Source organism: Rosa rugosa, chromosome 3 (assembly GCF_958449725.1).
Source record: "Rosa rugosa chromosome 3, drRosRugo1.1, whole genome shotgun sequence".
Taxonomy (NCBI): Eukaryota; Viridiplantae; Streptophyta; class Magnoliopsida; order Rosales; family Rosaceae; genus Rosa; species Rosa rugosa.
The window spans coordinates 41333038-41356710 of record NC_084822.1 but is presented as its reverse complement, the minus strand read 5'-3'; the positions used below and the strand labels follow the sequence as shown (position 1 = coordinate 41356710).

At 38.6% G+C, this 23673-nt stretch overlaps 3 protein-coding genes across 5 annotated transcripts; 1 reads left to right on the top strand and 2 right to left on the bottom strand.

The window, feature by feature from the left end:
- Window positions 1-7318: 7318 nt before the first annotated feature.
- Window positions 7319-7908, bottom strand: LOC133738209 (large ribosomal subunit protein uL14x/uL14z/uL14y-like). The gene has a single exon (XM_062165674.1). It carries the CDS (start codon window positions 7864-7866, stop codon window positions 7444-7446), a length of 423 nt encoding a protein of 140 aa, XP_062021658.1. The 5' UTR covers window positions 7867-7908; the 3' UTR covers window positions 7319-7443.
- A 1074-nt stretch (window positions 7909-8982) lies between these two features.
- On the top strand, window positions 8983-10620 carry LOC133736433 (uncharacterized). The gene is made up of 3 exons (XM_062163920.1): window positions 8983-9849; window positions 9935-10184; window positions 10270-10620. The coding sequence occupies exons 1-3, from the start codon at window positions 9035-9037 to the stop codon at window positions 10468-10470; spliced, it is 1266 nt and encodes a 421-aa protein (XP_062019904.1). The 5' UTR covers window positions 8983-9034; the 3' UTR covers window positions 10471-10620.
- Window positions 10618-17513, bottom strand: LOC133736432 (probable inactive histone-lysine N-methyltransferase SUVR2). 3 transcript variants are annotated; one of them, XM_062163919.1, is made up of 13 exons: window positions 17293-17512; window positions 16913-16952; window positions 16208-16455; window positions 16070-16105; window positions 15850-15969; window positions 15286-15760; window positions 14851-15071; window positions 13846-14646; window positions 13389-13654; window positions 12580-12646; window positions 12440-12490; window positions 11205-11301; window positions 10618-11004 (listed from the first exon to the last, which is right to left on the bottom strand). In XM_062163919.1, exons 3-13 carry the CDS (start codon window positions 16391-16393, stop codon window positions 10976-10978), a joined length of 2349 nt encoding a protein of 782 aa, XP_062019903.1. In that variant the 5' UTR covers window positions 16394-16455; window positions 16913-16952; window positions 17293-17512; the 3' UTR covers window positions 10618-10975. The 3 variants fall into 3 exon arrangements, with proteins under 3 accessions (XP_062019903.1, XP_062019902.1, XP_062019901.1); XM_062163918.1 differs by having other exon boundaries at window positions 13846-15071; window positions 15850-15966; window positions 17293-17513; XM_062163917.1 differs by having other exon boundaries at window positions 13846-15071.
- Between the last annotated feature and the right edge of the window lie 6160 nt (window positions 17514-23673).

The following is a 23673-nucleotide window of genomic DNA, read 5'->3' as shown; positions in this document are numbered from 1 at the left end:
AAAAGAGTAAATAATACATTACCCAAATACAACACTTCTAAAAGCAAGCGGCGGTCTCCTCCTATAGGGTTTCATTGAGCACAGGGAAGACTTCTGTCTAGGTTTCGACGGTTTTCTAGCCTAGGCACGGTGGCTCATTATTGGGTTGCCGCGGTTTGGTACCAGTTTTAGTTTTCTCGATGCTTTGGGTGATTGAAATTTTGGGTGGGTCAATTGCTTGTTTCTAACAGGTGCAGGAGATCGCCGTTGCAAAAGCTAGAACGTCGGGTTATTGAGGAGAACGCGACGTATCGGGTCTTTGCGTTTACGCCGGGTTGGACGGGACTTGTTTGGCGATCTTGGCTGTGAGTAAATCCAGAATCAGGCGGCGCATGATGCTGTGGAAGGGACGCCCGCTGGAAGTCCGGCTGGTGGCGGCAGCATGGCAAGAGACGGCCTATGTTCCTGCTAGGGTTGTTTGTATGTGGGTTCGGGCCTTTGGGCCTAGACTCACATATGGACTACTTTGGCCTAATTCATGGGCTTTCAAGGAGGGTGTCTTACCACCCTTATTGATCACTTAGTGATGGGAGTGGGCCTGGCCTAAGAGGTGGACACTCTTGGGCATTTGGGCCGGTATATGGTCCAAGACCAATCTTTTTCAGATCAAGACTACTACGGGAGTTGGTAATTATCTGGAATAAGATTGGCAGTTTTTCAAGCAACTTATGGATAAGGAATTACTCCTATTTTTTTGCTAGGAAGTGGCTCTCTATTGGTACCACAATTGCGCCTGGCTAATGGGGATGTTTGTAAATGATTTTGCCCTAGAAGACACGGAGTTGTTATTTGTTTATGAGTTCAATTTACAAAGCGGGCTCAAATTGACTTGTAATGAATTTACATTGCTTAAATAGGAGCTTGGTCGTTACCCCGCCATTTTTCTGTTTTTTAAGTGTATGTTAGATTCTGGCTTGTCGGCTGGTCATCTAATGCAATGAATCTTTACTTCAAAAAAATACATTACCCAAATACAAGTTTTTGGGTAAAATATAAAAAATACCATATACAAGTTTTTGTGTATGTGTTGTTGTTTTGCATGCTTTTTTGAAAACATGATTCAATAAAATAAAAAAGTGAAATTGAAACTTCTTTTTCTACAAACTGCACTCTCATCTATTTTTTTTATGTTTTATGTGCTTTTCAATGCACGTGGGAACAAAAGGAGTATGGTTTGTAAAAATGGTTGCCGATTTCACAAAAGAAACAACAAAATCAACCATTCATTCCATACGACAATCCCACGTCACCAACAACTCCAAATTTAACAACCTCGCCTCACTGACCGACTAACAAACTCACCATCACCTTACTAACAACTCCACAATCATCTAACTGACAATCTCACTAACCATTTGACTATAGCACTAATCAATCAACGATATCGCTGGTTAACCGATTGGTGATCTACTAATCGACCAACCAACTACCTCGCTAGTCAACATCCTCACCAACTAACTGATAAATCTTCTCACCGCCTCATCCATGGCTTCACAACCAACTAGCTAGCGATCCTACTGATAGGTAAATTCAGTGACAACTAACAAACTCTACCACCACTTTATTACAACTCCACAACCGTGTGATTGGCAACCACATCAACACTCCAAAACCAACCGACGGGCGATTGTTGGAGTATAAAATTTTTAAATTGTTAGTACCCGATTTTGGTAAATCGGCCCTTAAATCTTTGGCCGATAGATGAGGAAAATATAGTGCTTTTATTGATGGTATCTTAATAAAATTTCATTTTATGAGATTTTATTAGGTATCAACTTTTGGAGAAGAAATTAGAATGGAAAGAAATAACGGCGATAATTATTTGTTGATATAATTAATGCTGAGATTTTATTGAGTTTGAAGGCATTGAAGACAATATTGCAGAAATTAAAACAAATCAAATATAATGGCACCGGAAGAAGGAAGTAGTAATAGTGCGGTTAAGGAATGAAGTAATATGGAGCATATCTTAATTTCGGTCATTAAGATCGAAATTTATTTAATTTAATTGTAATTTATTTCCTAAACCTTATGTATGTGATTGTATAAATCCGACCCTCCTAGGTCATTGTAAAGGGTCCCGCGACCAACACAACTCAAAACCAATACATCAAATTCTCTACAATGTCAATCTTTTCATTCTTTCTCTAGCCTACTTTAATTTTTATCGCTTTCTTTACCTTCCGCACTTTATCTTTCTTGCAATTTACTCTTCAGTCTATTTAAATTTCATGCAATTTAATTAATTCGCATTTAGATCTTGCTCTCTCACTTTTCGCACTTTACTTTCTGCAACCTATGTGAAAAAATAAAAAAGAGAAGTAGCACCAGTGAAGACGCCGAAAGTCCTTGCAACAAAGGCAAGAGCACCTAGCGGCCGAGACGGTTCCTTCCTCGGCCCACAGTCACTTGAAAGAAGTCAGATCAAGCGCAAATCTTATCAAAACCTCGCTTGGCCAATTGGCCGCGAGTTGGCACGCCTGCGTATCAAGAAGGACAATTAGACAGCAAGTCTCTCGGCCTCTAATTTTGGCCGAGACGATTTTGAGGCAAACATCTTTTGGCACGCCCAGTGGGACCCTAATGTATTAGGTGTTTTCACAAATGAATTTATACGAGCCGAATTTAAACGGCTCAAATATATGGTGTTAATGGGACATATAGCTATGCTGCGTACAAAAGTTTTGTTGATTTCAATAGCCACGCGGCCACGCCACATGGAATTTACAAACACCCAAAACGCAACCTCAATATAGTTGCACTTTTGACAAGGAGGTTGATTTTCCTATGGATGGTGAGCCCAAATTTAATTTCGACATTGAGCCTATTTATGATACATGTGAAGATGACGAGCCAATTCATGGCTTTGTCGAAGGGCTAAAGCACCATCAGGAAGTTGATTATTTAAGTGAGGAGCTTGTACACTTTGACATTATTGTCGGAGATAAAGGCGACGTAGAAACATTAAAATTAGCTAAGTTGGAGATAGAAGCCAAAGAGGATAATTTAAATACACTTGGGGAGCTTCATAGTTCGGCCTACATAGTGGCCGAAGATCAAGAAGATATAACCTATTCAAATTCGATGCTTATTCGTGGCCTCCAAACACTTGAACCAAAGGCCGAAAACAAAGAAGTTTCCAAGTTTGCGATAAAGCATCGTTGCCCACCTCCATAAGGACCATAATAATTTTTATTCTTATTGCTTTAAAATCTGCAAAGAAAAAAAAAAAGACGGCCAAGGAAAGAGGCAAGAAAGTGTGCTTTGAAAGAATGCTTGTGTTTTAAACACATATATGCAAGCAATATTTGTTACCGGCCCCATTTTGGCTGAGTGCCTCATTGTTCTAGCAAGGAGCTTCATTAAAGTTGCTAAGTATTTACCGGTGGTCATGAGAGGTAAGTTTGGGTGGATATTATCGGTGGTAATTAAAGGGCCATCTGTTTTAAATGACCAAGAAAGATGCATTTTCAGATTCTAAATAGACCACTTACCTCACCATATCATCAATGAAGATTTAAGGCCGCGAAGACCAAATTTATTTTTTGGGTTAGAAGCTTTCAATCGGCTGGGGCTTTTATAGATGCAACAAGAGGTGATCTTTCTGTCATAAGTCATTATATATGACATGGGTTGAGTAGATTTTCAAGTTTAATTCACTTACATTTCCTTAACCACTCAGAGATATTCGCCGAGGCTCAAGGAAATGGGGGGGCTATGTTTGTACCCGATTTTGGTAAATCAGCCCTTAAATCTTTGGCCGATAGATGAGGAAAATATGGTGCTTTTATTGATGGTATCTCAATAAAATTTCATTTTATGAGATTTTATTAGGTATCAACTTTTGGAGAAGAAATTAGAATGGAAAGAAATAACGGCGATAATTATTTGTTGATATAATTAATGCCGAGATTTTATTGAGTTTGAAGGCATTGAAGACAATATTGCAAAAATTAAAACAAATCAAATATAATGGCTCCATAAGAAGGAAGTAGTAATAGTGCGGTTAAGGAATGAAGTAATATGGAGCATATCTTAATCTTAATTTAATTGTAATTTATTTCCTAAACCTTATGTATGTGATTGTATAAATACGACCCTCCTAGGTCATTGTAAAGGGTCCCCCGACCAACACAACTCAAAATCAATACATCAAATTCTCTACAATATCAATCTTTTCATTCTTTCTCTATCCTACTTTAATTTTTATCGCTTTCTTTACCTTCCGCACTTTTTCTTTCTTGCAATTTACTCTTCAGTCTGTTTAAATTTCATGCAATTTAATTAATTCACATTTTGATTCTTGCTCTCTCATGCACTTTACTTTCTGCAACCTATATCAAAAAATAAAAAAGAGAAGCAGCATCGGTGAAGATGCCGAAAGTCCTTGCAACAAAGGTAGGAGAACTCAGAGGCTGAGACGGTTCCTTCCTTGGCCCACAGTCACTTGAAAGAAGTCAGATCAAGCGCAAATCTTATCAAAACCTCGCTTGGCCAATTGGCCGCGAGTTGGCACGCCTGCGTATCAAGAAGAACAATTGGACCGCAAGTCTCTCGGCCTCTAATGTTGGCCGAGACGATTTTGAGGCAAACAAAAATAGGAAATAATAGCTTCCTAATCAAGAAATGAGCCAGAGGTGAAGCAACTCGACCTGTTTAGGAGATTCCTCGAGGCGAAATCCCCTAAAGGCAGTTGCAAGCAAGTTGAATCCCCTCAAGGCAGATCTAGTGAGGTGAAATCCCCTCAACACTGATCTAGATGAGATGAAATCATGTTTTAGTCAAGAGATGGGCTAAAAAGAGAGACGACCCAATCTATTTGAGAGCTCTGAGAAGGCCAGATCCCCTTGAGGTGAATCTGATTAAGGCATAACCGGTCATCAGAATTAGTCAGCTTGGCCAAATCCATAGTACGCGAGAAACACTCCCTCACGTTGTTATCAGAGTGGCATAGTGGATCCACTAATGCATGACTTGCTAACTTTGCGCACCACTGCACTAGCTAATAGAGATATCCGCTCAAGCTCGCCTATAAATTCTTGGTAAAGTGAACATTTGAGGTTAGCAATCAATCCCACCTACACTTACCACAACTCAATCACTCATTCACCTAGGCATCAAAGTATCTTTTGCAGGTACTCCCCATCTAATTTGACTTTTTCTAAACCAATTTAAATTCGAAAGGTGTGAAGACATTGACCACAAAACTTTCACTCTCACTCTAGTATAAAAAAGTAGGTGAGGAGATATTCTACTGAATTTTTTTACACCAACAGAGATCTTACCAATCGACAAATTCGGCAACCATGTGAACCAAAGGACAAATCCTACCATCTTACAATGACTCCACAGCCATCTAACTCACTTTCTTAGTTTCTCGTCAATCGACAAACTATCTCACTAATCAATTGGCGATAATATCGACCATCAGAAGACCTCACCCACCGACCAATAACCATAAAACTAAAGACCATTACGACTCCATTCTTAAATAAACCTGCCAAACGCGATTGAATCTTTGCATTAATCGGTTAGACCAATTTATTGGTTTCATTTAAGCAATTTTCTAAAAATCATTCTATAAAACGTTGCTATGTGTTAGGGGCCGCACTTGTAATGCCGCAAGCAACCTTGTCCAGGGTCATTAGTCAAGCCTTTAGTTGGTTTACTTGTGTGCTAGGGATGTTTTGGTAATTTACAAATTATGTACTTTATTTTATTTAGCATTTAATCTCCTCGGCATTTTTCATGTTTCCTCCTGCCATGTTCATGTAAGTCCGATATGCTCTTTAGGAAGGGGTTCCTAGTCGGCATAGTTTGGACTACGGAACTAGTATAAGTAAGCACATATACTTTTACCTCCCTTACCGTCTTACCATCAATAAAAGAGGAATTATTCAATCATCTGTGTCCCGTGAGATTGCTCTTTGATCTTTCCTTTCGATTATTCATTGTTCTTCGTGGTTGCCCAACGTTTATATAATTGTGTTCTTGCTTGTCGCTAGCACTATTTTAATATCGTGTGGCTTTCATTGTTCCATGCAAGGTACCCACTTGACTGACTTGCTTGCTAGCAAGTGCCGCATTGTTCCATGCAAGGTACCCACTTGACTGACTTGCTTGCTAGCAAGTGCCGCACGATCCGCTTTGCGCATTGCAAAGTTCGGCCCGTGACACTATGCAAGCCTTAAATGTTCCAGAATTCTTATCCTCTAATTTCTTGGTTTGGAAATTGTATCGACCGCTAACCGGAATGCCGTCCAATTTGCTAATAGCATCAGGGACGTTCAATTGAAACCGCTGCAATTAATTGGTACAGTGGTGCAATGAAGTCCATAAATTCGGGTAGCTTTCCTTCAACTTGAACAGAGCTCTTTCAAGTAGAAACTCAGTAATCGCAATTTCAATCTCAAACAGAAGTCCATAAATTCGGGTGCAATGAAGTCCATAAATTCGGGTAGCTTTCCTTCAACTTGAACAGAGCTCTTTCAAGTAGAAACTCAGTAATCGCAATTTCAATCTCAAACAGAACATACTTGATGCAATCTAAACTAGGGGACAATACATTCTATCAGCTTCAAGTCACACCATCTATCTGATGAAGCATTGAAAAGAAAGTAAGAAACTAAGCTATACGCTACATATCATCATTATATCATAACACTCAAGGATGAAATTCACTAGGCTCCTTGTCAGGAAGTTGTTGCTAGATTGCTAGATTTGGTTATATTCACAATGGACTGAGCAATTGCAATCTCAAAATGAACAAACAAAATCAAAACAGGAACACAATTTAAGACACCAATTTTGTGTCATCCCAAAAGTATCATCTTGCAAACCTCCAAAATATAACACTAGTGCCAACGAAAAAGACACCAGGCTAAGTTGAATCCCATCTTTCCTTGAGCACTACGCATTGTGCTCTCCACACAAGCCATAAGCAAAACCACATCTAATTGCTAAATTGCTGTTCCTCACAACTTTGTTAATACATTTATCTGCCCATTATCAAACAAAGATGTGAAATCCCTACCATGTTCATTATCATATTGGCAGGAAACCATTGCACATTAATCTCTATCATAAAGCTAACAACCCCAACCAACCACGCAAACAAGACTCAGGCATAAGCAGCACCCAAATTTTAAAATTGAAAGAGCGAAACAAACAACACAAAACACCACAGGCTGGTAACATTAGCAGTTAAGCTACTTCAAAATTAAAATTAATAGACTAACAACAGCACACTGCACATATATCCTCTTGTGAAAAGCCGAAAAAAAAAAAACCAAAATTTAAGCATAACTGAGATTATCCATCAAATTATAACATCAAAACACAATAAGTCTTCCTAGATAATAAACCAACGCTGAAACATAGAACCAAAATCAAGACCTATTACTCTCAGACAATAGCATTGGCAGCGCTCGCAATTCTGGGCCAGAGATCCGCGCACTCCTTCCCAATCGGCCCAGTAATCGCCGATCCCTTCATCTCTCCCTTGGGGTTCACAATCACGCCGGCGTTGTCCTCAAAGTACATGAACACTCCGTCCTTTCGGCGCCAGGGCTTGCGCTGACGGACCACCACGGCCGGCAGCACCTTCTTCCTCAGATCCGGCTTTCCCTTCTTCACGGTGGCCATCACCATGTCGCCGACGCAGGCCGACGGCAGACGGTTGAGGCGCCCCTTGATCCCCTTCACGGATATGATGTAGAGGTTCTTGGCTCCGGTGTTGTCGGCGCAGTTGATCGTCGCCGCCACCGGCAGACCCAGCGACATCCGGAACTTGTTCCCGGCCGATCCTCCCCTCCCTCGCTTCGACATTTTCTCTCTCTACCGCCACTCAATCAGTCTAAAACTGAATGCCGAGGCATTTGATATCGGTATTTATAGTGCTAGGGTTTCCCTTCACATACACCACACGACGTCGTTTGAACAAAGTTCTGCTTTCAAACACGTGTCATTGGCTGAATGACCAGTTTGCTAACTAGTGGTTTTTACTTGGGTCAACTTTTACCCTAAGTTCCCTTAAAAAAAAAAAAAAAAAAAAAAAAACTACCCTTGGTTTTACCTTATTATTATTTTTTTTATCCAAAGGTTTTATCTTAATTATTCTTCTAGATTTCTGTCAATTTGCTACATTTTTGTTAAATTAATTTTCAACTCATTTTTGTGCAAATATAACACGTGAACTGTAGGTATTGAGTACACAAAGAAGGGTGTAATGTAAATTTGTTAATTTGACAAATGACAATTCTTTTGCTTATTTTGAAATTCTAGAGTAGAGAAAGAGTAATTTTATTGAAAAAAAAAATTCATTGCATTAGATGAACAACCAGATCAAATCAGGCACACTAACAAAACTTGAAATAGAGCAATTGGGAGGGAAATAACTAAATCTGTACCCAACCACTGCAGGTCATTACAATCCAAGAACGCTAGCATAAATACAAAGCCTAGTAAAAACAAAAATAGTTTGGCCTCCTAACAAAAAATCGGTCAACTACACCTCACATGCCTACACTCAAATGCTCAATTGTGGCACAAATGAAGAATATAAACATCTCAGAAAGCTCCTAGAATCTGTTCACACTAGAAGCTATCTCCAAAGAGATAGTAAATTGACTCATCTTCAAAAATTAAAATAACTTAAAATTCATAGTGATAAGATAAATATTAAATAACTTCCAACAATCATTCAAGATATGCATTTTCTCATATCAAAGATGCACCAAAATACATATATATGTTTATGAAAAAACAAATACACTCGTAGATAAACTTGTTTATTATATACATAAGATCATAATTTGTGTTTGGTTTAATAACATTTTCTTAAAAATTTAAAGAATTTCACGAAAATTTTCGTTGTAAATTTCTTTGTTACATCAACAACACAAAAAAATCGACATTAATGAAAAATATTAAATTCGCCATTGAGCCCTGTTAATGATGAGGTTGTAGCAGAAATACTAACGTAACCTACACAAAGATGAACTGCACTTCCACTTCGCTGCTGAGCTCCTCCTTCCTCCCAACTCCACCATTGAATCCCAACAGCTCCTCCTCCTCCTTCCCACGGGCCCCACCCAAGCCCATCATCCGCCGCGTCACCACTAAAATGTCCCTCAACCAACAACCCCCCCAACCGCCGGACCCAACCTCCCTGCTCACCTCCGTCACCAAGCTCCTCTGGGGCCCATCCCTCCCTCCCGGCCTCCTCATCTCCACCGTCCGCGCAGCCTGGAACACCACGTGGCGGCTCATGATGTCCCAGCTCGCCCCCTCCGATCCCTCCCTCGCCTACACCCGACCCCCTTCAAGGTTTCGAGCCACACAAATCCCCCGCCAAAACCAGACCTCCCTCCACCTCTACGTGGGCCTCCCCTGCCCCTGGGCCCACCGCACCCTCATCGTCCGAGCCCTCAAGGGCCTCGACGACGCCGTCCCCGTCTCAATCGCCGCTCCGGGCACGGACGGCTCCTGGGAATTCAAGAACACCCCCGACCCGGATCCGGATACCCTCGACCCGACCCGGGACAAAGCAAACGGCTGCAGGACTCTGAAAGAGGTCTACAAATCTAGAGCGGGAGGGTACGACGGTCGGTCCACAGTGCCAATGCTATGGGACGCAAAGAACAAACAAGTACTATGCAACGAAAGCTACGATATAATCGAGTTGTTCAATTCGGGTCTGAATGAACTGGCCCGCAACCCGGGTTTGGATCTCTCACCGCCTGCATTGAAGCCAAAGATTCAAGAATGGAACAGCATAATCTACCCCAATGTCAATAATGGAGTCTATAGGTAAATTCCCAGGTCCTATTTTTTTAGCATTGGTAATTGGTTGGATTGGATTAAAGGTGTTATAGTAAGTGTGACATTTTTGCAGGTGTGGATTTGCTCAGTCTCAACAAGCATATGATGTAGCAGTGAATGACTTGTTCAACACACTGGACAAGCTGGAAGATCATTTGAGCCGATTTCGCTACCTGTGCGGAGATGAACTGACGCTTGCGGATGTTTGCCTCTTCACCACTCTCATCCGGTTCGATCTCGCCTACAATGTCTTGTTCAAATGCACCAGGAGGAAGCTGATCGAGTATCCAAACCTTCATGCTTACATGCGTGACATTTACCAGGTACCGCCTTCTTCACCGTGCGATTTTACCGAGCTTAGTTTTCGATTTGTTATAGTGACTCGATTTGTTAATCTTTTCCAAACAGATTCCAAAGGTTGCAGAAACTTGCAATTTTCAGTTGATCATGGAGGGCTACTACAAAACCCTTTTCCCACTCAATCCAGGCAGCATTCAGCCTATAATTCCTGCCGGATCCGAGCATCAAGAACTTCAGAGGCCGCATAACAGGGATTCATTGTCCCATGAAGACGCCAGGGAATCAGCAGCAGCACTTTCTGTTTCGTAACGGATACGGCAAGTTTGTACATATGCGTACATGAACCTACGGAAAATGTAATGACATTGAAACTGCCTTCCTCAAGGGTGCAAGGGTGCCTGCCCCCATAGGTTGTATATTTTGGTGATGCATATATAATATCAACATACCATAAGCTAATCCCGAACAATTCTAAGCAAAGCTTTCCCCCCTTCAGAAATACAGAATAACAGGAGCAGTATATACTGGTATCAGACCGTTAAAACTAACACTAGGGACATCAGACCGTTAAACTGGCCTAAACATGTACAAAACCTACAAGAGCATCCAAAATATCTACCACAGCTTTATGCATATCCATCATGTGCAAACAACCTGGATGAGGTTAGCCACTACTCCATGATGAACTGGGCCCGTCAGGACAGCCAGTAGAAACCAAAATTAGTCCAGTAAAATATGCTTAGTTACTAATTCTTCAGTGAGGGAAAGGCCGTGCCGTGCCATGCCAAGAAGCACTCAAAATAGTCTCAAACCTTCATCTTGCAAGTGAGGCCGATCTTGATCCTGTAATGTCGAATGAAAACGAAGGTCAGCATCAGGATCAACATGTATAAGAACCATCAAAATGGCTCAATTATTTTCCAAAGTTAATGAAAACTTTAACTCGGACTTATAGAATAGAGATTATAGAAAATGCACCCTGATAAATGGTTTAAAAAAAAAAAAAAATTGTCGCAGGATAGGACGATTTTCAGTACACTTACTATTTGAACGTGTCATACTCCTGCAGAATTTACTGCCACATTGGCAGTTGAACACCTTAACAGGATCATCATGGTCGTCAAAGTCAATGCCATAATCCTGCGGACAGAGCATGTATAGCAGGCTTAAGTGTGGACACACAAAGATAAAAGAGTGATTTATACATGAATTACCATTATTGTAACTGCATGACATGAATGTATAACCAGTATACAATATTATTATTTTATAATGCAAGACATCATCCCATGGAATAGGATATATCTTTCATCGGAACTTTTTGAACTGTGCAATTAGGTACTACAAGCTAAATATGCAATATATTCTGATTGAACTCTTCTAGCAGAGAAGAAAGGCAACATACACCTTTCAGATACATTCTTCTGCTCAAGGTCCTAGCATCATATACAATCGTAATCAAAAAATCCTCACAAGTCGACTCATGTGGTGGTGGTGGTAGGTCCAAAGTGGACACCCAAGAATCAGATAGGTTTAACTAAGCAATATCAACAAAGCACTCTGATGAATGATATTTCAATTAAAATGAAGCATTGCACAAAAAACGGTCGGTTCTATTATAATCTGGTATCAGCATACAAAGTCAACTGAACTAGCATACAAGTATAGAATTGTATAACATATTTGCATAACACCATTCTAGCACATTACTAAGGATGGATGGTAAAAACAGAATTAATCAATTATGCAAAAGGATATGCCGGGTGAATCATAGTTTGGCGAACCACATGATATGGCAGTTGATGTATCAAGGGTCTACATCATTTGGTCTTTTTAGTATCCAAATTTAACTGCCACATCATGTGTTCAAATGTGGTACATCAAAGTGTGGTACACTTGGCACTATTGTTTGCGAAATTCAAAATGAAATGGAAACCATAGATGGTGGATATAATGTACTTCTATGTTCAAACAGTTCAAACAGTCATATTACTACTATGCTAAATAAATACAACTGAAGAGGAAAGAGAAAAAAAAGAAAGAAAAAAAAAAGAACAAAGGAACCATTTTCAAATTGAATAAGATTTCCAACATTTAATTTACTGAAACATGGTACAACCCACTGTTTCATTCATCATTCATTCAAGTGTTTGAATGTTGATATTAAATCTCACTGTGTCCTCATCGAGGAGACCAGCAATATGTATAGCTTAAAAGATGAATTCTGAAAGCACAAGTTACTAAACCACCATCAACCAATAGCATAAAAACTACTCACCCATGTAAGCTCTTCCAAGGCATCTACTTTTCTTGTGGTGAAGAAAGCAACCTGCACAATATGTTAAATTATAAAAATAAAAATAATTATACATCCAGATGAACAATAATCATACAAATCAAGGATCAAATGTCCCATACATGATAAAAGCGACGATCAGGAGTCTCGACTTCGACAGGGATCGGAACCAAGTTTGCATCCAAACATCTAGTAGAATACAAAATACATCAGATATTCTGAAGCTTAATTCAGAATTAATATGTGACAAAAGAAACACACACACATGATCATATCACCTCTGATGGTATTAGAAGACATTTTCCCAAGATGGTCTTAACAAGATTCACAATTACCAACCAAATCATTCAATGACCCTTGCTGTTTTAACGAACGCTTAACTTAGAGGTTTATAGTGACTTCATACACTTGAATGAGAACTCTTGCTATTTCTTCCTAATAAGCATCTTACGTGTAAAATAACATCCGAGTATGAGATAAGTTCAATGACAGGCAAAAAGTTTAGGGCAAACTCCAACTCCAGTTCTATAATACCGTAACTTGCCTCTTCTGCTTGACCCTCCAGCATGAAATCCCTAAATTTGCTCAAGGTAAGTAACCTTTCCGGTAAGTTTTGACAGGCATTGCTTACTGTGAACTTCAATTACCGAAGTTTCTTTTCTGGTCTGGCTTGCAGTAGTCAGGGGTTATCAGTACATTCCCGACTCTGAGCTATTTTCATACTATATCATTTCTGTATAAGTTCAAGCACATGCAGAAACAAGAAATCGAGAATACTTCCAAGTTTCATGATTTCTACTTAAGCATATGCAAAATATATGTTATTCTTGCAAATGAAGCATAACAGATAAAATGAATTAAGGATATGAATAGCTGAACCCAAAAGGGAACTCTGTAAGGCAAATGACATGTCTGTGAACTTCAAATTTACCTGTGATTAATAAACCTAGCAACATTTCCATATTTTGTCGCATCCAAACAGAGAGCTTCTTCATCCCTCAGATTGGCTTTACTACCCCAATCTGCATCGAGTAATACCGGATAAGGACGTCTCCCACTTCTGGTGCTTTGGATTTTCCTTTGGTGCCGCTCTTTGTTGGTTAATATTTCACCAACAAACTCACACACAAATGCACCTTTAGGCAGGCCATCTAAGGTTCGAAGACCCCATCCTTTTCCTTCTGAAGTAAAAAAGACCTGGAATACACGGCAAATTAATTAGAGAAACTGTGAGAAAACTAATGGTAGTGCAGAAGCAAATCTGTAACTCCATAGAATATAGCATTATAACTTATAAAACAATTTACGCACAAAAACTGACAATGCAGAACAAGAAACACAAAACTCCAACTAACAACAAATAAAAATGGTATTGCACAGATTTCCACCTGCAAGTTGCAATTCAAGCCTCTCTGGACCACCCTGTTGCCACATTGCCCATGGCAGCCACATTTAACCCAGCATTCTTTAATGAAATTCCTCCTTAAATGGCCTTTGCATGGCTCTAAACAATCGTCATTCTTTATTCTTTCAAGCGGGCAGTTCTTACAGTAGAAGAGATGGTGTGGTTGCGGATTACGAGTCATAGAGATACACTCTTCCAATAGATCGTCTTTAATGAGGCCTTCTGGTGTGTAAGCAAACTTACCCCCAGATTGATATGCACATGCACAAGGTATAGACGCTGATACACAATCACCAAAGCAAGTTGCACAGCAATTCTTTTCCTCAATGCTAGAGAGACATATTTTAAGATCAGCATCTTTGAAGACAAGGTTTTTGGAGATATAGAAGAAGGATGGTGGACGATCCCTGCTCCTTTCATTTACCCACGATATTTTGACTCTTTCTTCTCCTCTAGCTATATCATTTATATCATGAATAGTCCTTAGATCATCAGGAGTTAGATCAGAGTTTTGAACAACCACCAGACTCAGGGACTCATCCACATTATCCTCAGAAAAACCATTAGAAACAACAGTACCAGAGACTTGTGCACAATTACCATTCAAAGTGAAGGGAATTCTTGGCACTTCAGGATCAGTAACTGGACTGGGGCATTCCATAATAACAGGCCCGTTCAAAGCACATGACTGCATGGAAAGTGTTTCCTTATTTCCACCCACAGCATCCCAAGCAGGAGATCTTTGCAATGAATCAAGATTTGGTGCTACATTAATTGATCCATCCTGTGATTCATCATTAGAGTTAGTTGCCAATTCCAAGAAGCTCTCACACATATGTCCCAACAGATTTTTCAAAGAGAACTTAGGGTCAATGATTTTGTATGTGTGCAGACATTTTTCCTCCGTCAATTTTAGAATTGCATCTAGATTAGGCATATGAAAGCCTGGTCTTCCAATAGCTGAACTGCAACTCAGAGAAAGCTTTACCTCTCCTGAAGGTGATGAGGCAACCTCTAAGCAAGAAGATTCCCCCAAGTTAGAAGGAGAGCCCTCTGGAATAGTTGCAAGCTCATCATTCATACTCCCCTCATTAGATAAAACTGGAATATCATTTCTACTTTCTCTCTCTTGGGAAGCCACGGGTTCATCATGTTGCTTTCCAGTCGCACCTTCTGTCAATAGAGGACGGTGTACATTATCTGATTCATCTGCACATGAAACAATACAAAGATCACTCTATGAGAAGTATATTTAAGGCACTACTGATAGCAAAAGAAAGCTCAGTCATTGCACCTTTGATGTTAACAGTTAGCAGTCATTAATATACTTAGCGTAGTGTATATATATTTTCGGTTCCTAGTTCCAACTATCTATCTGGTGGTATACCAATGACAGCACGATACAACAGAAACAAAGATGTACCTGGATGGATCATGGCAATAGGAACCTCGTCTTGGGCCATGTCATCAGTGAAGGGCTCATCTTTAGGCGTGATTAATGCTAAACTGTTAACATTCTGTTTAGGCATAAGAATGATCCCTGGTTCAACCGCTGTCTCTTTAAAGCGAACACCATTAGATGATCTTTCCGATAAACTCTTCCCTTGCAGTGCCAAAGGTTTAGATATAAGAGGTTGCTTGCCCTTATCTTTAATACCAGAATGAGGAGAAACCGGTGGCCTTGACTCAGGTGAATGTGAAGTATTTTGGGGCTGTTGTGCAGAACGAGTGTCAAGTAGTTCCTCTGCTTCCACTTTTGGCTTTTTGAGCAAACTACCACCAGACATAGGATTGCAGGTATTTGAGGAAGGTGACACCTGACACTCATGATTTTGTAGGCGTAACCTTTTCAAGGGACGATGAGGAACGGGGAAATCTTCCTCTATATTGTCCACCGGCTAGACAATAGAGAAAAAGGTGTATTAGCATGTATATGTAGAAGAGTGGGAATACAAAAGCAGCGAGTAATGGAGCCAAGTGTACATACTTCATCATCTAAAGATTTCTTCTTCTGTGATGGACTCTCATCTTGACTTCTTGAACGTAACCTCGTCAACGGAAGTTCAGGTTCATGGTGTGGATGTGATTCTGCTTCCATATCTTCCTGCTGATAGTTAATAGGCCAAGATATGTCAGAAACTATAGCCTCAATTATTCGAAAATGAGAAGGTATAGCCGGGTAACGAAGAGAAAGTTAAAATACATACATCATAATTGTTGCATTTCTTCTTTTCTGCTGCAACCTAACAGATGAAACAAAAATTAAGCACACATAAGAATACTATAATACACAAACACAGATGCCGATGGAATATGCCTGACAAAAGAGAAACACACACACACACCTTAGCATCTTCTGCCTCAAATATAGCATCAGCGAGAGCTCTATATTCCTCTGCTTCAATCAGTGACCAATCTCTGTTATACAACCTCAAGAGATTCTTTAAAACTGGTTTCACCTGTTGTTCACTAATACCAATAGCTGCCATTGCACGAAAGGCTTTCGAAACTTGTGGACTTGGTGGCGCCATCACTGTCTAATGTCCCACTCACCGCTGAATTCAACTATGAGCTTCCCAAATACCAAATGTGCCTACAGTTTCCAATGTTTTCAAAGGATATGATCAGTATGAGTCCAAAAGACTACATATGCAACAATTATGAATTCAGATGATACCAAGTTCACTAACAGGTACCTAGTTCTACATATACAAATTTCACTTGTTTTTTTTTTTTTTTTTTCCTGCACTTGTCTTATACTACCAAAAACCACGGCAGGACAACATGAAACTTGACCATATCTACACCTACATCAAAGCTCAAAATTTCTAAAAAACAACCATCCATCCATTGTATGAACATATAGAATTGTAATTTCAAAAACTATCAAGAACTTCACACACAGACTCAGATGTCAGACTCTCTCCAGCCCCTCACATGCAGAGCTCTCAGAATTTCAGAAAAATAAATCAAAAAGAATAACATGAACCACAGATATACATGCATGCAAAATAGAGCACAAAAATACTCGAGAAAAAGTAAAAACTTACCAAAACAAGAGTCTGGGAGCTTGATTCAGGCTATCAAGACCTGAAAATCACCCAAACAACAATAGTAAGAGACTACGACTAAGTATCAAGAACCAAACTAAAACCCACATTCTCAAAGAACCAAACTTTAACCCACAATTCTTAAGAATCAAAACATACAATTCTCAAGAACCAAACTTTAAGACTAGAGAATCACATCCAGCTTAAGCAATGCACCCAGAAATCATAGAAATCAAAACCCAAAACACAGAAATAGAAATATTTTGGAAAAATTACAAGAAACATAAAAATAAAAAAACGTTTTGGTAATCAGAAGAAGAAGAAAATGGAAAATTGTTTCAAGAAAACCGAAATTAGAAACATGGGTGTTTGAGCTTTACCAGCATTTTGAAGAAATTGGGAGACCCAGAAAAAGAGAGAGAGTGAGAATAGGAATAGGGTTTATGACGAATTTAGAAATGGAGAGTCAGGTCCTTCTGTGTCTCTTCTGATGCTTCACTTGTTATTGGTAGTCATATGGGGTTACATTGGCCACGCGCAGCGAGAGGCGTGAGGGAAAAGGATTCGGATTTCAGAGCCACTTGGCTTTGCTTACTGGCGAGTAGAGCGACTGGGTGTGTGGAAGGATTCTGCCATCATGAGCTGGGGGGTGAAGATTCAAAACTCCACGTACGGTCATTTTTATTTTTGGCGTTTTTATGTGAAGCATTAATTTTTTACTGTATGCGAAATATATATATATATTGTAGGGCTATCACTTGCACAATTCGAATCGTTTATAAGTCCTATTAACTTTAAAATCATTTTGATTTTAAAATGGACCTCTCAATATCTATCAAATTCAATATTTTATTTTTCGATATTACCAATTCCACAACAAATATTTCTTTGTAATAGAAATTAGAACGAACTAGATTTTTTTAATTAGTTGTCAAAAACTTTATATTCATCTGCTTATCTAATAGAAAATTATATGTAATTTGTTATATATTAGAAAATTACATAGTAATTTATTTTAGAAACTTTATATGTAATTTGTTATAGATAATATTTAGATAATCAGTAGACCCGTATTTACCAAAATCAAACCAACTTTTTTGGTATTATTTGATTTTGGTTTTATCAATTTGATTACCAAAAAGTCGGTTTATCAAACCTAAAATATCAGTTGGTATTTGGTTAGTTTGGTATTTACCAAACTAAATGGCAACCCTAATATTTTGTTATAAGGTAAAAATAAGATAAGGAGAGAACCTATGCTATGAACTGTTACCTTATACCAAAAAGCTTATGTGATGACATTCATAAACTCTGTGCCTCCTTCTTATGGGGTGACATGGAAGGAAAGAAAAAGATACATTGGAGGAGTTAGGAAAGGCTTTGCTTAACAAAGCATGAAGGTGGCATGGGGTTCAAGAACTTATATGCATATAATCTGGCCATGTTGGCCGGCCAAGCAAGGCTAGAGGCTTATCACCAAACCTCACTCTCTTATAGCGCAAGTTCTCAAAGCACGCTACTTTCCACATTGCTCATTTTGGGAGGCAGGTTTAGGAGATGCACCGTCTTATTCCTGGAGAAGTATATTAGAGAGCTGACCTGTGCTAAAATCTAGGACTTCTTGGAGAATTGGAGATGGTACTCAGATCAGCATTTAGAATGACCAATGGATAGTTGGATACCAAATTGCCCTAAATATATGCTTCAGAAGCCTGTAAACACTGCTTTCGAAACAGTAGCAGACCTCATTGATCCTACTACTAGAACCTGGATTCATACCTCGATCACTACACTGTTTAGTCCTACTGTGGCTGAAAGTATCTTATGCATCCCATTAGGATACCATTCTGTCCCGGACAGAGTATGTTGGACCCCTTAGAAGAGAGGTCTCTTCACGGTGAAAAGTGCATATTGGATAGCTCGGCAGTAGGTTATGGGAAATGCTTTAGCTTCATCCTCGACTGGTGATCCTTTTCAACTTCTTTGGAAATGTATCTGGAAAGCAAAAATCCCGGGTAAGGTCCAGATTTGTGGTTGGAGAGCTTGCAATAATCTTCTCCCTACAAGAGAACAACTTTTGAAGATAGGCTATGACGGAGATGTGAGATGCTTACTATGCACTCACAGAATGGAAAGCACAGATTACCTGTTTTGCAAATGACCTACTACAACATCTATACTTTCAGGTGCACCTTTCTTTCTTCAGTCCTTTATTCTGCCTAACTTAGATTTTAAAGAGAGGATGTTAGAAAGGGCTCTGAATCTCAAACCTGATACCTTTGAGAAGCTTCTTATTGATCATCTGGGGTCTATGGAAGAATAGAAGCACCAAGTTGCGGGAAGACAGTGCTCAATCTTCGAATGACATTATGCTTGGGTGTTTGACCTGGTTGGAAGAGTTCCAATAAGCTCGGCAAGTGCCACCTGGTCTAGAGTGTAATGAAAAATTGGAAGCCTGCAGACATCCCCAAACTCAATGTAGATGAGGCTTTTGTAACACAAGCGGCACAGGGTGGAACTGGTGTTGTTCTAAGAAGCTCAACTAGCAGCTTTATAGATGCATTCATGAAGCCGCTGTAGCATGTAAACTCAGCTCAACAGGTGGAACTCCTTGCCATTAGAGAAGGCTTACACTTCCTGAAGCAATTATGTCTCCAACAAGATCATTGAATCAGACTGCTTATTGGCAGTACAAGACCTAGCCCGTACTGATGTGAACCTTTCTGAAATGAGCAATTTATTAGTTCAAGACACACAACAGATAGTTAGTGATATGTAGGGTGTCCAAATTAGTTTTGCACCCAGGTCCTGTAACATAGTGGCACATCGACTAGCCAGCTTAGCTTTTGATGCTGAGCAAAGTGCGGTTTGGCAAGGAACCACTCCAAGTTGTATTCTTGATCTAATTACCAAGGATTGTAACTCCATATTATAATCCTTTCAATAAAATTTCAGTCTCTTTGATTCAAAAAAGATAAAGAGAGAATAGTTATGAGGAATATTTTAGTATCTTTTATGGTAGAGTTTACATCATAAGTACATAACTAATAAAGTAATGAGTATTTATGTCGTTATACATAATTAATGAATATTTACGTGAACGGGCACATAAATAATAATATTTACAAGTACTCGATCTCCTTAGATGTCCACCACTGAATGATAATGTTGGAGGCACTTATTATTGTCTCGTTAAAAATCTTCGGAGGTAACAAAAACTCAGTGGAACAAAAATAACCCTAATCAAATCGGAAAAAGAATACAGCGCACATATGTTCTAGGTAGCATAATCTTGGATGCTCCTCGTAATGAAAATCTTCTCCTGCTTGTTGCAAGATTCAATTATGCATGTAATAAGCTACATGTAGCGTGTATGGTAGTTTGATATATCTATCGCATGAGTGAGACCATATGTACTTTGCATATAGGGGCTTCATTAATTTTCATACCTGCAAAGTTAAAACAATACCGACAAAGCTAGACAATTTTCAGTAAGCCTTACCTCATATGAGCGTTAGAAATAACCTCACATGCTCAAATGTATACACCAAGTATTAACTAAATAATAACGATATATAAAATTGACACATCTAACTTCGTAAAGTTTAAAACTGAATCTAACCATACATATCAATATCCTTGTGTATTGATACATCTCATATAAGCTCTTCAAGAGCTCTAAGTAATTCATTATTTCACCAAAGTTAGAGTATGTTGCAACATTATGATCATAATTCAAGTTCGATTTCTTGTTCTTGTCTAATACTCTTAATGGCAATTTAGATCATGTGGACTATAATGAAATTGGTACACACGAGCTAATTTTAGACTCTTTAATTCCATGAATGAGCTTTAGGTTCTTTCAACCATTCAGGGCCTTACATTTGACAATTTGAATCCTTCAAGGATTTGATAAGCAATGCACTTATAATGACACTTTATTTTTGGGAATTTGCTTTTAATATGTGTTTTTAGGATCTTTACAATATACGATGACAACGTGTCATAAGTTTCTCATCAATATAACAACTATATGTAATATTGTACTTATAGAAATGTTGTCGTTGGTATAAAGGAAGAATTATATTCATAATTCCATGTCTATATAAATAGACATTGTGTCACAGTGATTTCTCTTCATTTTAATGAATACCTTTTTGTAACTTGTAGGGTTAAAATTCCAAGTATTTCATTATGTTTCGAATATTCAATTTCATTTGAATGACCTTTTTTTCAATTTTACTAAGAATATATACCTTGTTGACAATCATAATGAAACACGGTATAATATCAAGACATCCCTTAATGATTATGGTAGCGACCATGTGTAAATTAACATCGATGATTCTCTATCATAGATCCGACACATTCTTTGATGCATGAATTATCTATAATAAGTTTAATGATTTTGGGTAGTCTTGCCTCTTTTAGAGCATCTATTGTCACTTCTGGGACAATTATCTCTCCTAGATGAATATTTAGTGATGTGGGTCTTTTAATATGGGCATCTAATATCAAGACATCCCTTAATGATTTTGGTAGCTACCATATATAAATTAAGATCAATGATTATCAATCATAGATCCCATACATGATACATTCTTAGATGCATGAATTATTTATCTTAAGTTTATTGATTTTGCGTACTCCATGCCTCTAATGCGGCATCTATTGTCACTTCTAGGACAATCATATCTCATCGATGAATATTCATGGAATGAGGATCTTTTGCTTATAATCTCATGGAGAACATTATAGGGATTAATGTATGAGTTCAACTTCATCGGAGCTAAAAATATGGACCTAGTGGTTACATTTCACACAAATTAATGTTGTTATTCAAATGATACTAGTTTGTCTTCCCCCTAACGGCGGGAAGATTGTCTTATTATGACCATGCATAAGACATGCGTTCAAAGTTCTTGCTTTTTTTTTATCGAATACATTCATTGGCTGGTGAAAAATCCAAACCAAGTTTAGAAAACATTTAGTTCATGAACATTAACCATATTGATGAATTATTGTCTCACCACGACACCATATTGATGAACTTTGATGAATTAGTTCAAAGTTCTTGCTTTTTTTTTATCGAATACATTCATTGGCTGGTGAAAAATACAAACCAAGTTTTAGGTTAGAAAACATTTAGTTCATGAACATTAACCATATTGATGAATTATTGTCTCACCACGACATCATTCCTTAAGGGCAATACTTACAACATTTACATGTGTAGTCATATTAAGAGCACTGACATTGTTTAATGACATTCTTCCGTAGACCATCTCACTTAGATACACATGCATACCACAGATCAAATAGGATCTAGATTATTTGTGCTAATATAGTTAGATTTTAGGGACTTTAACCCAAGCAGATACTTTTGCATTTAGCATATAATTTTGTCACTTTTTTTTTATCAATTCAATAATTTAGATATTTCTCAAAATCAAAATGAGACAGTGGATGATACCAATTCATGTCGTTCTTCAAGAGCGATCTTCCCCTCATCGCAGGAGTATTGTCTCGTTAAAGTGACAAGTCACAAATAATCGATAAATGAATAATTTGAGCTTGATAAGATTAGCAATAATTAAATTTGTAAGTGATTATACGTAGCATGGTAGATAAAAAAAATGACGCAACTAATCATGTCAAAATAGTGTATTTAGTTCAATGAACTTCTAGTTCATGATAGTATATGCCTCAATTTACTTATATATTTGACGCAATACCTATGAGATATTAAAAATTTTATCCAATCATATTGGAGGTACTTAATATGACAATATTTCAAATTCGGTAACATGATGAAACCTCACTCAGAGTTTGTTATAAATATTCATGGAGCTAAAATATACTAGATCTGGTACGTGTCATGATCATCATAATAACAGTAACTCTCCACCAGAACAAAGTTACCATCTCACATGCCTTGAGAATGCAGAAGATGACACTATATCAAAAGCCAAAGAACACACCACCAAGAGACAAGGTGTGCTATGTCCTCAAAGGTAGTCTGCCGATAGAGAAAAACTAAATTCAGATAAGGTAGTCTCTCACCTCAAATCTGAAACGGAATAAAAATATAGTCAAAACAAGTTTCGATGAAACATATATGGATTGTGATTAAACCAGCAAGCATCCAATACAAATTAACCACTCAAATCTACCTACCAAACCTTGTTTTTGTATTCAAAACACCAATTTATAAGGATAAACTATGCTTTGTTCCTGTACATACCTCCAATAATATGGAGTATTTACTACGTCACCAAGCATAAGTAACACCCACTTTGGGACATCCACAAGCCATGGTGAGGCCCAACCGAGACATGCATCGTGTAGCTCTATGTTCAAGCTACGCCACGGTATCTGGAAATGGCAAATCCATCGCCGGGAAGCCACGTTCCCGCCCTTGCCAACATGCCCTCACAACTAGGCTTCAAGACTAGAATAGTGGAATCTCATCCCACATCGAAGAGAATGTAAAGGAGAAGCATTCCTTCACCTATAAAAGGAATGCCTCCTCCCACAACTCAACACATTCCATTACATACTTTGTAATCTTGTTAGGCCGCAAGGCTCGACACACTAGTATAGCTTTCAAGTGGACGTAGTCTCCCGCTCATGCGGAGGCGAACCACTATACATCTCGTGTCAATCTTTCTCTCTCTCTCTCACTTAAGCTAACTAGAGACCCCCTCGGTCACTAACGTTAACATTGGCGCCGTCTGTGGGAAGCCAACACAATGGCTTCG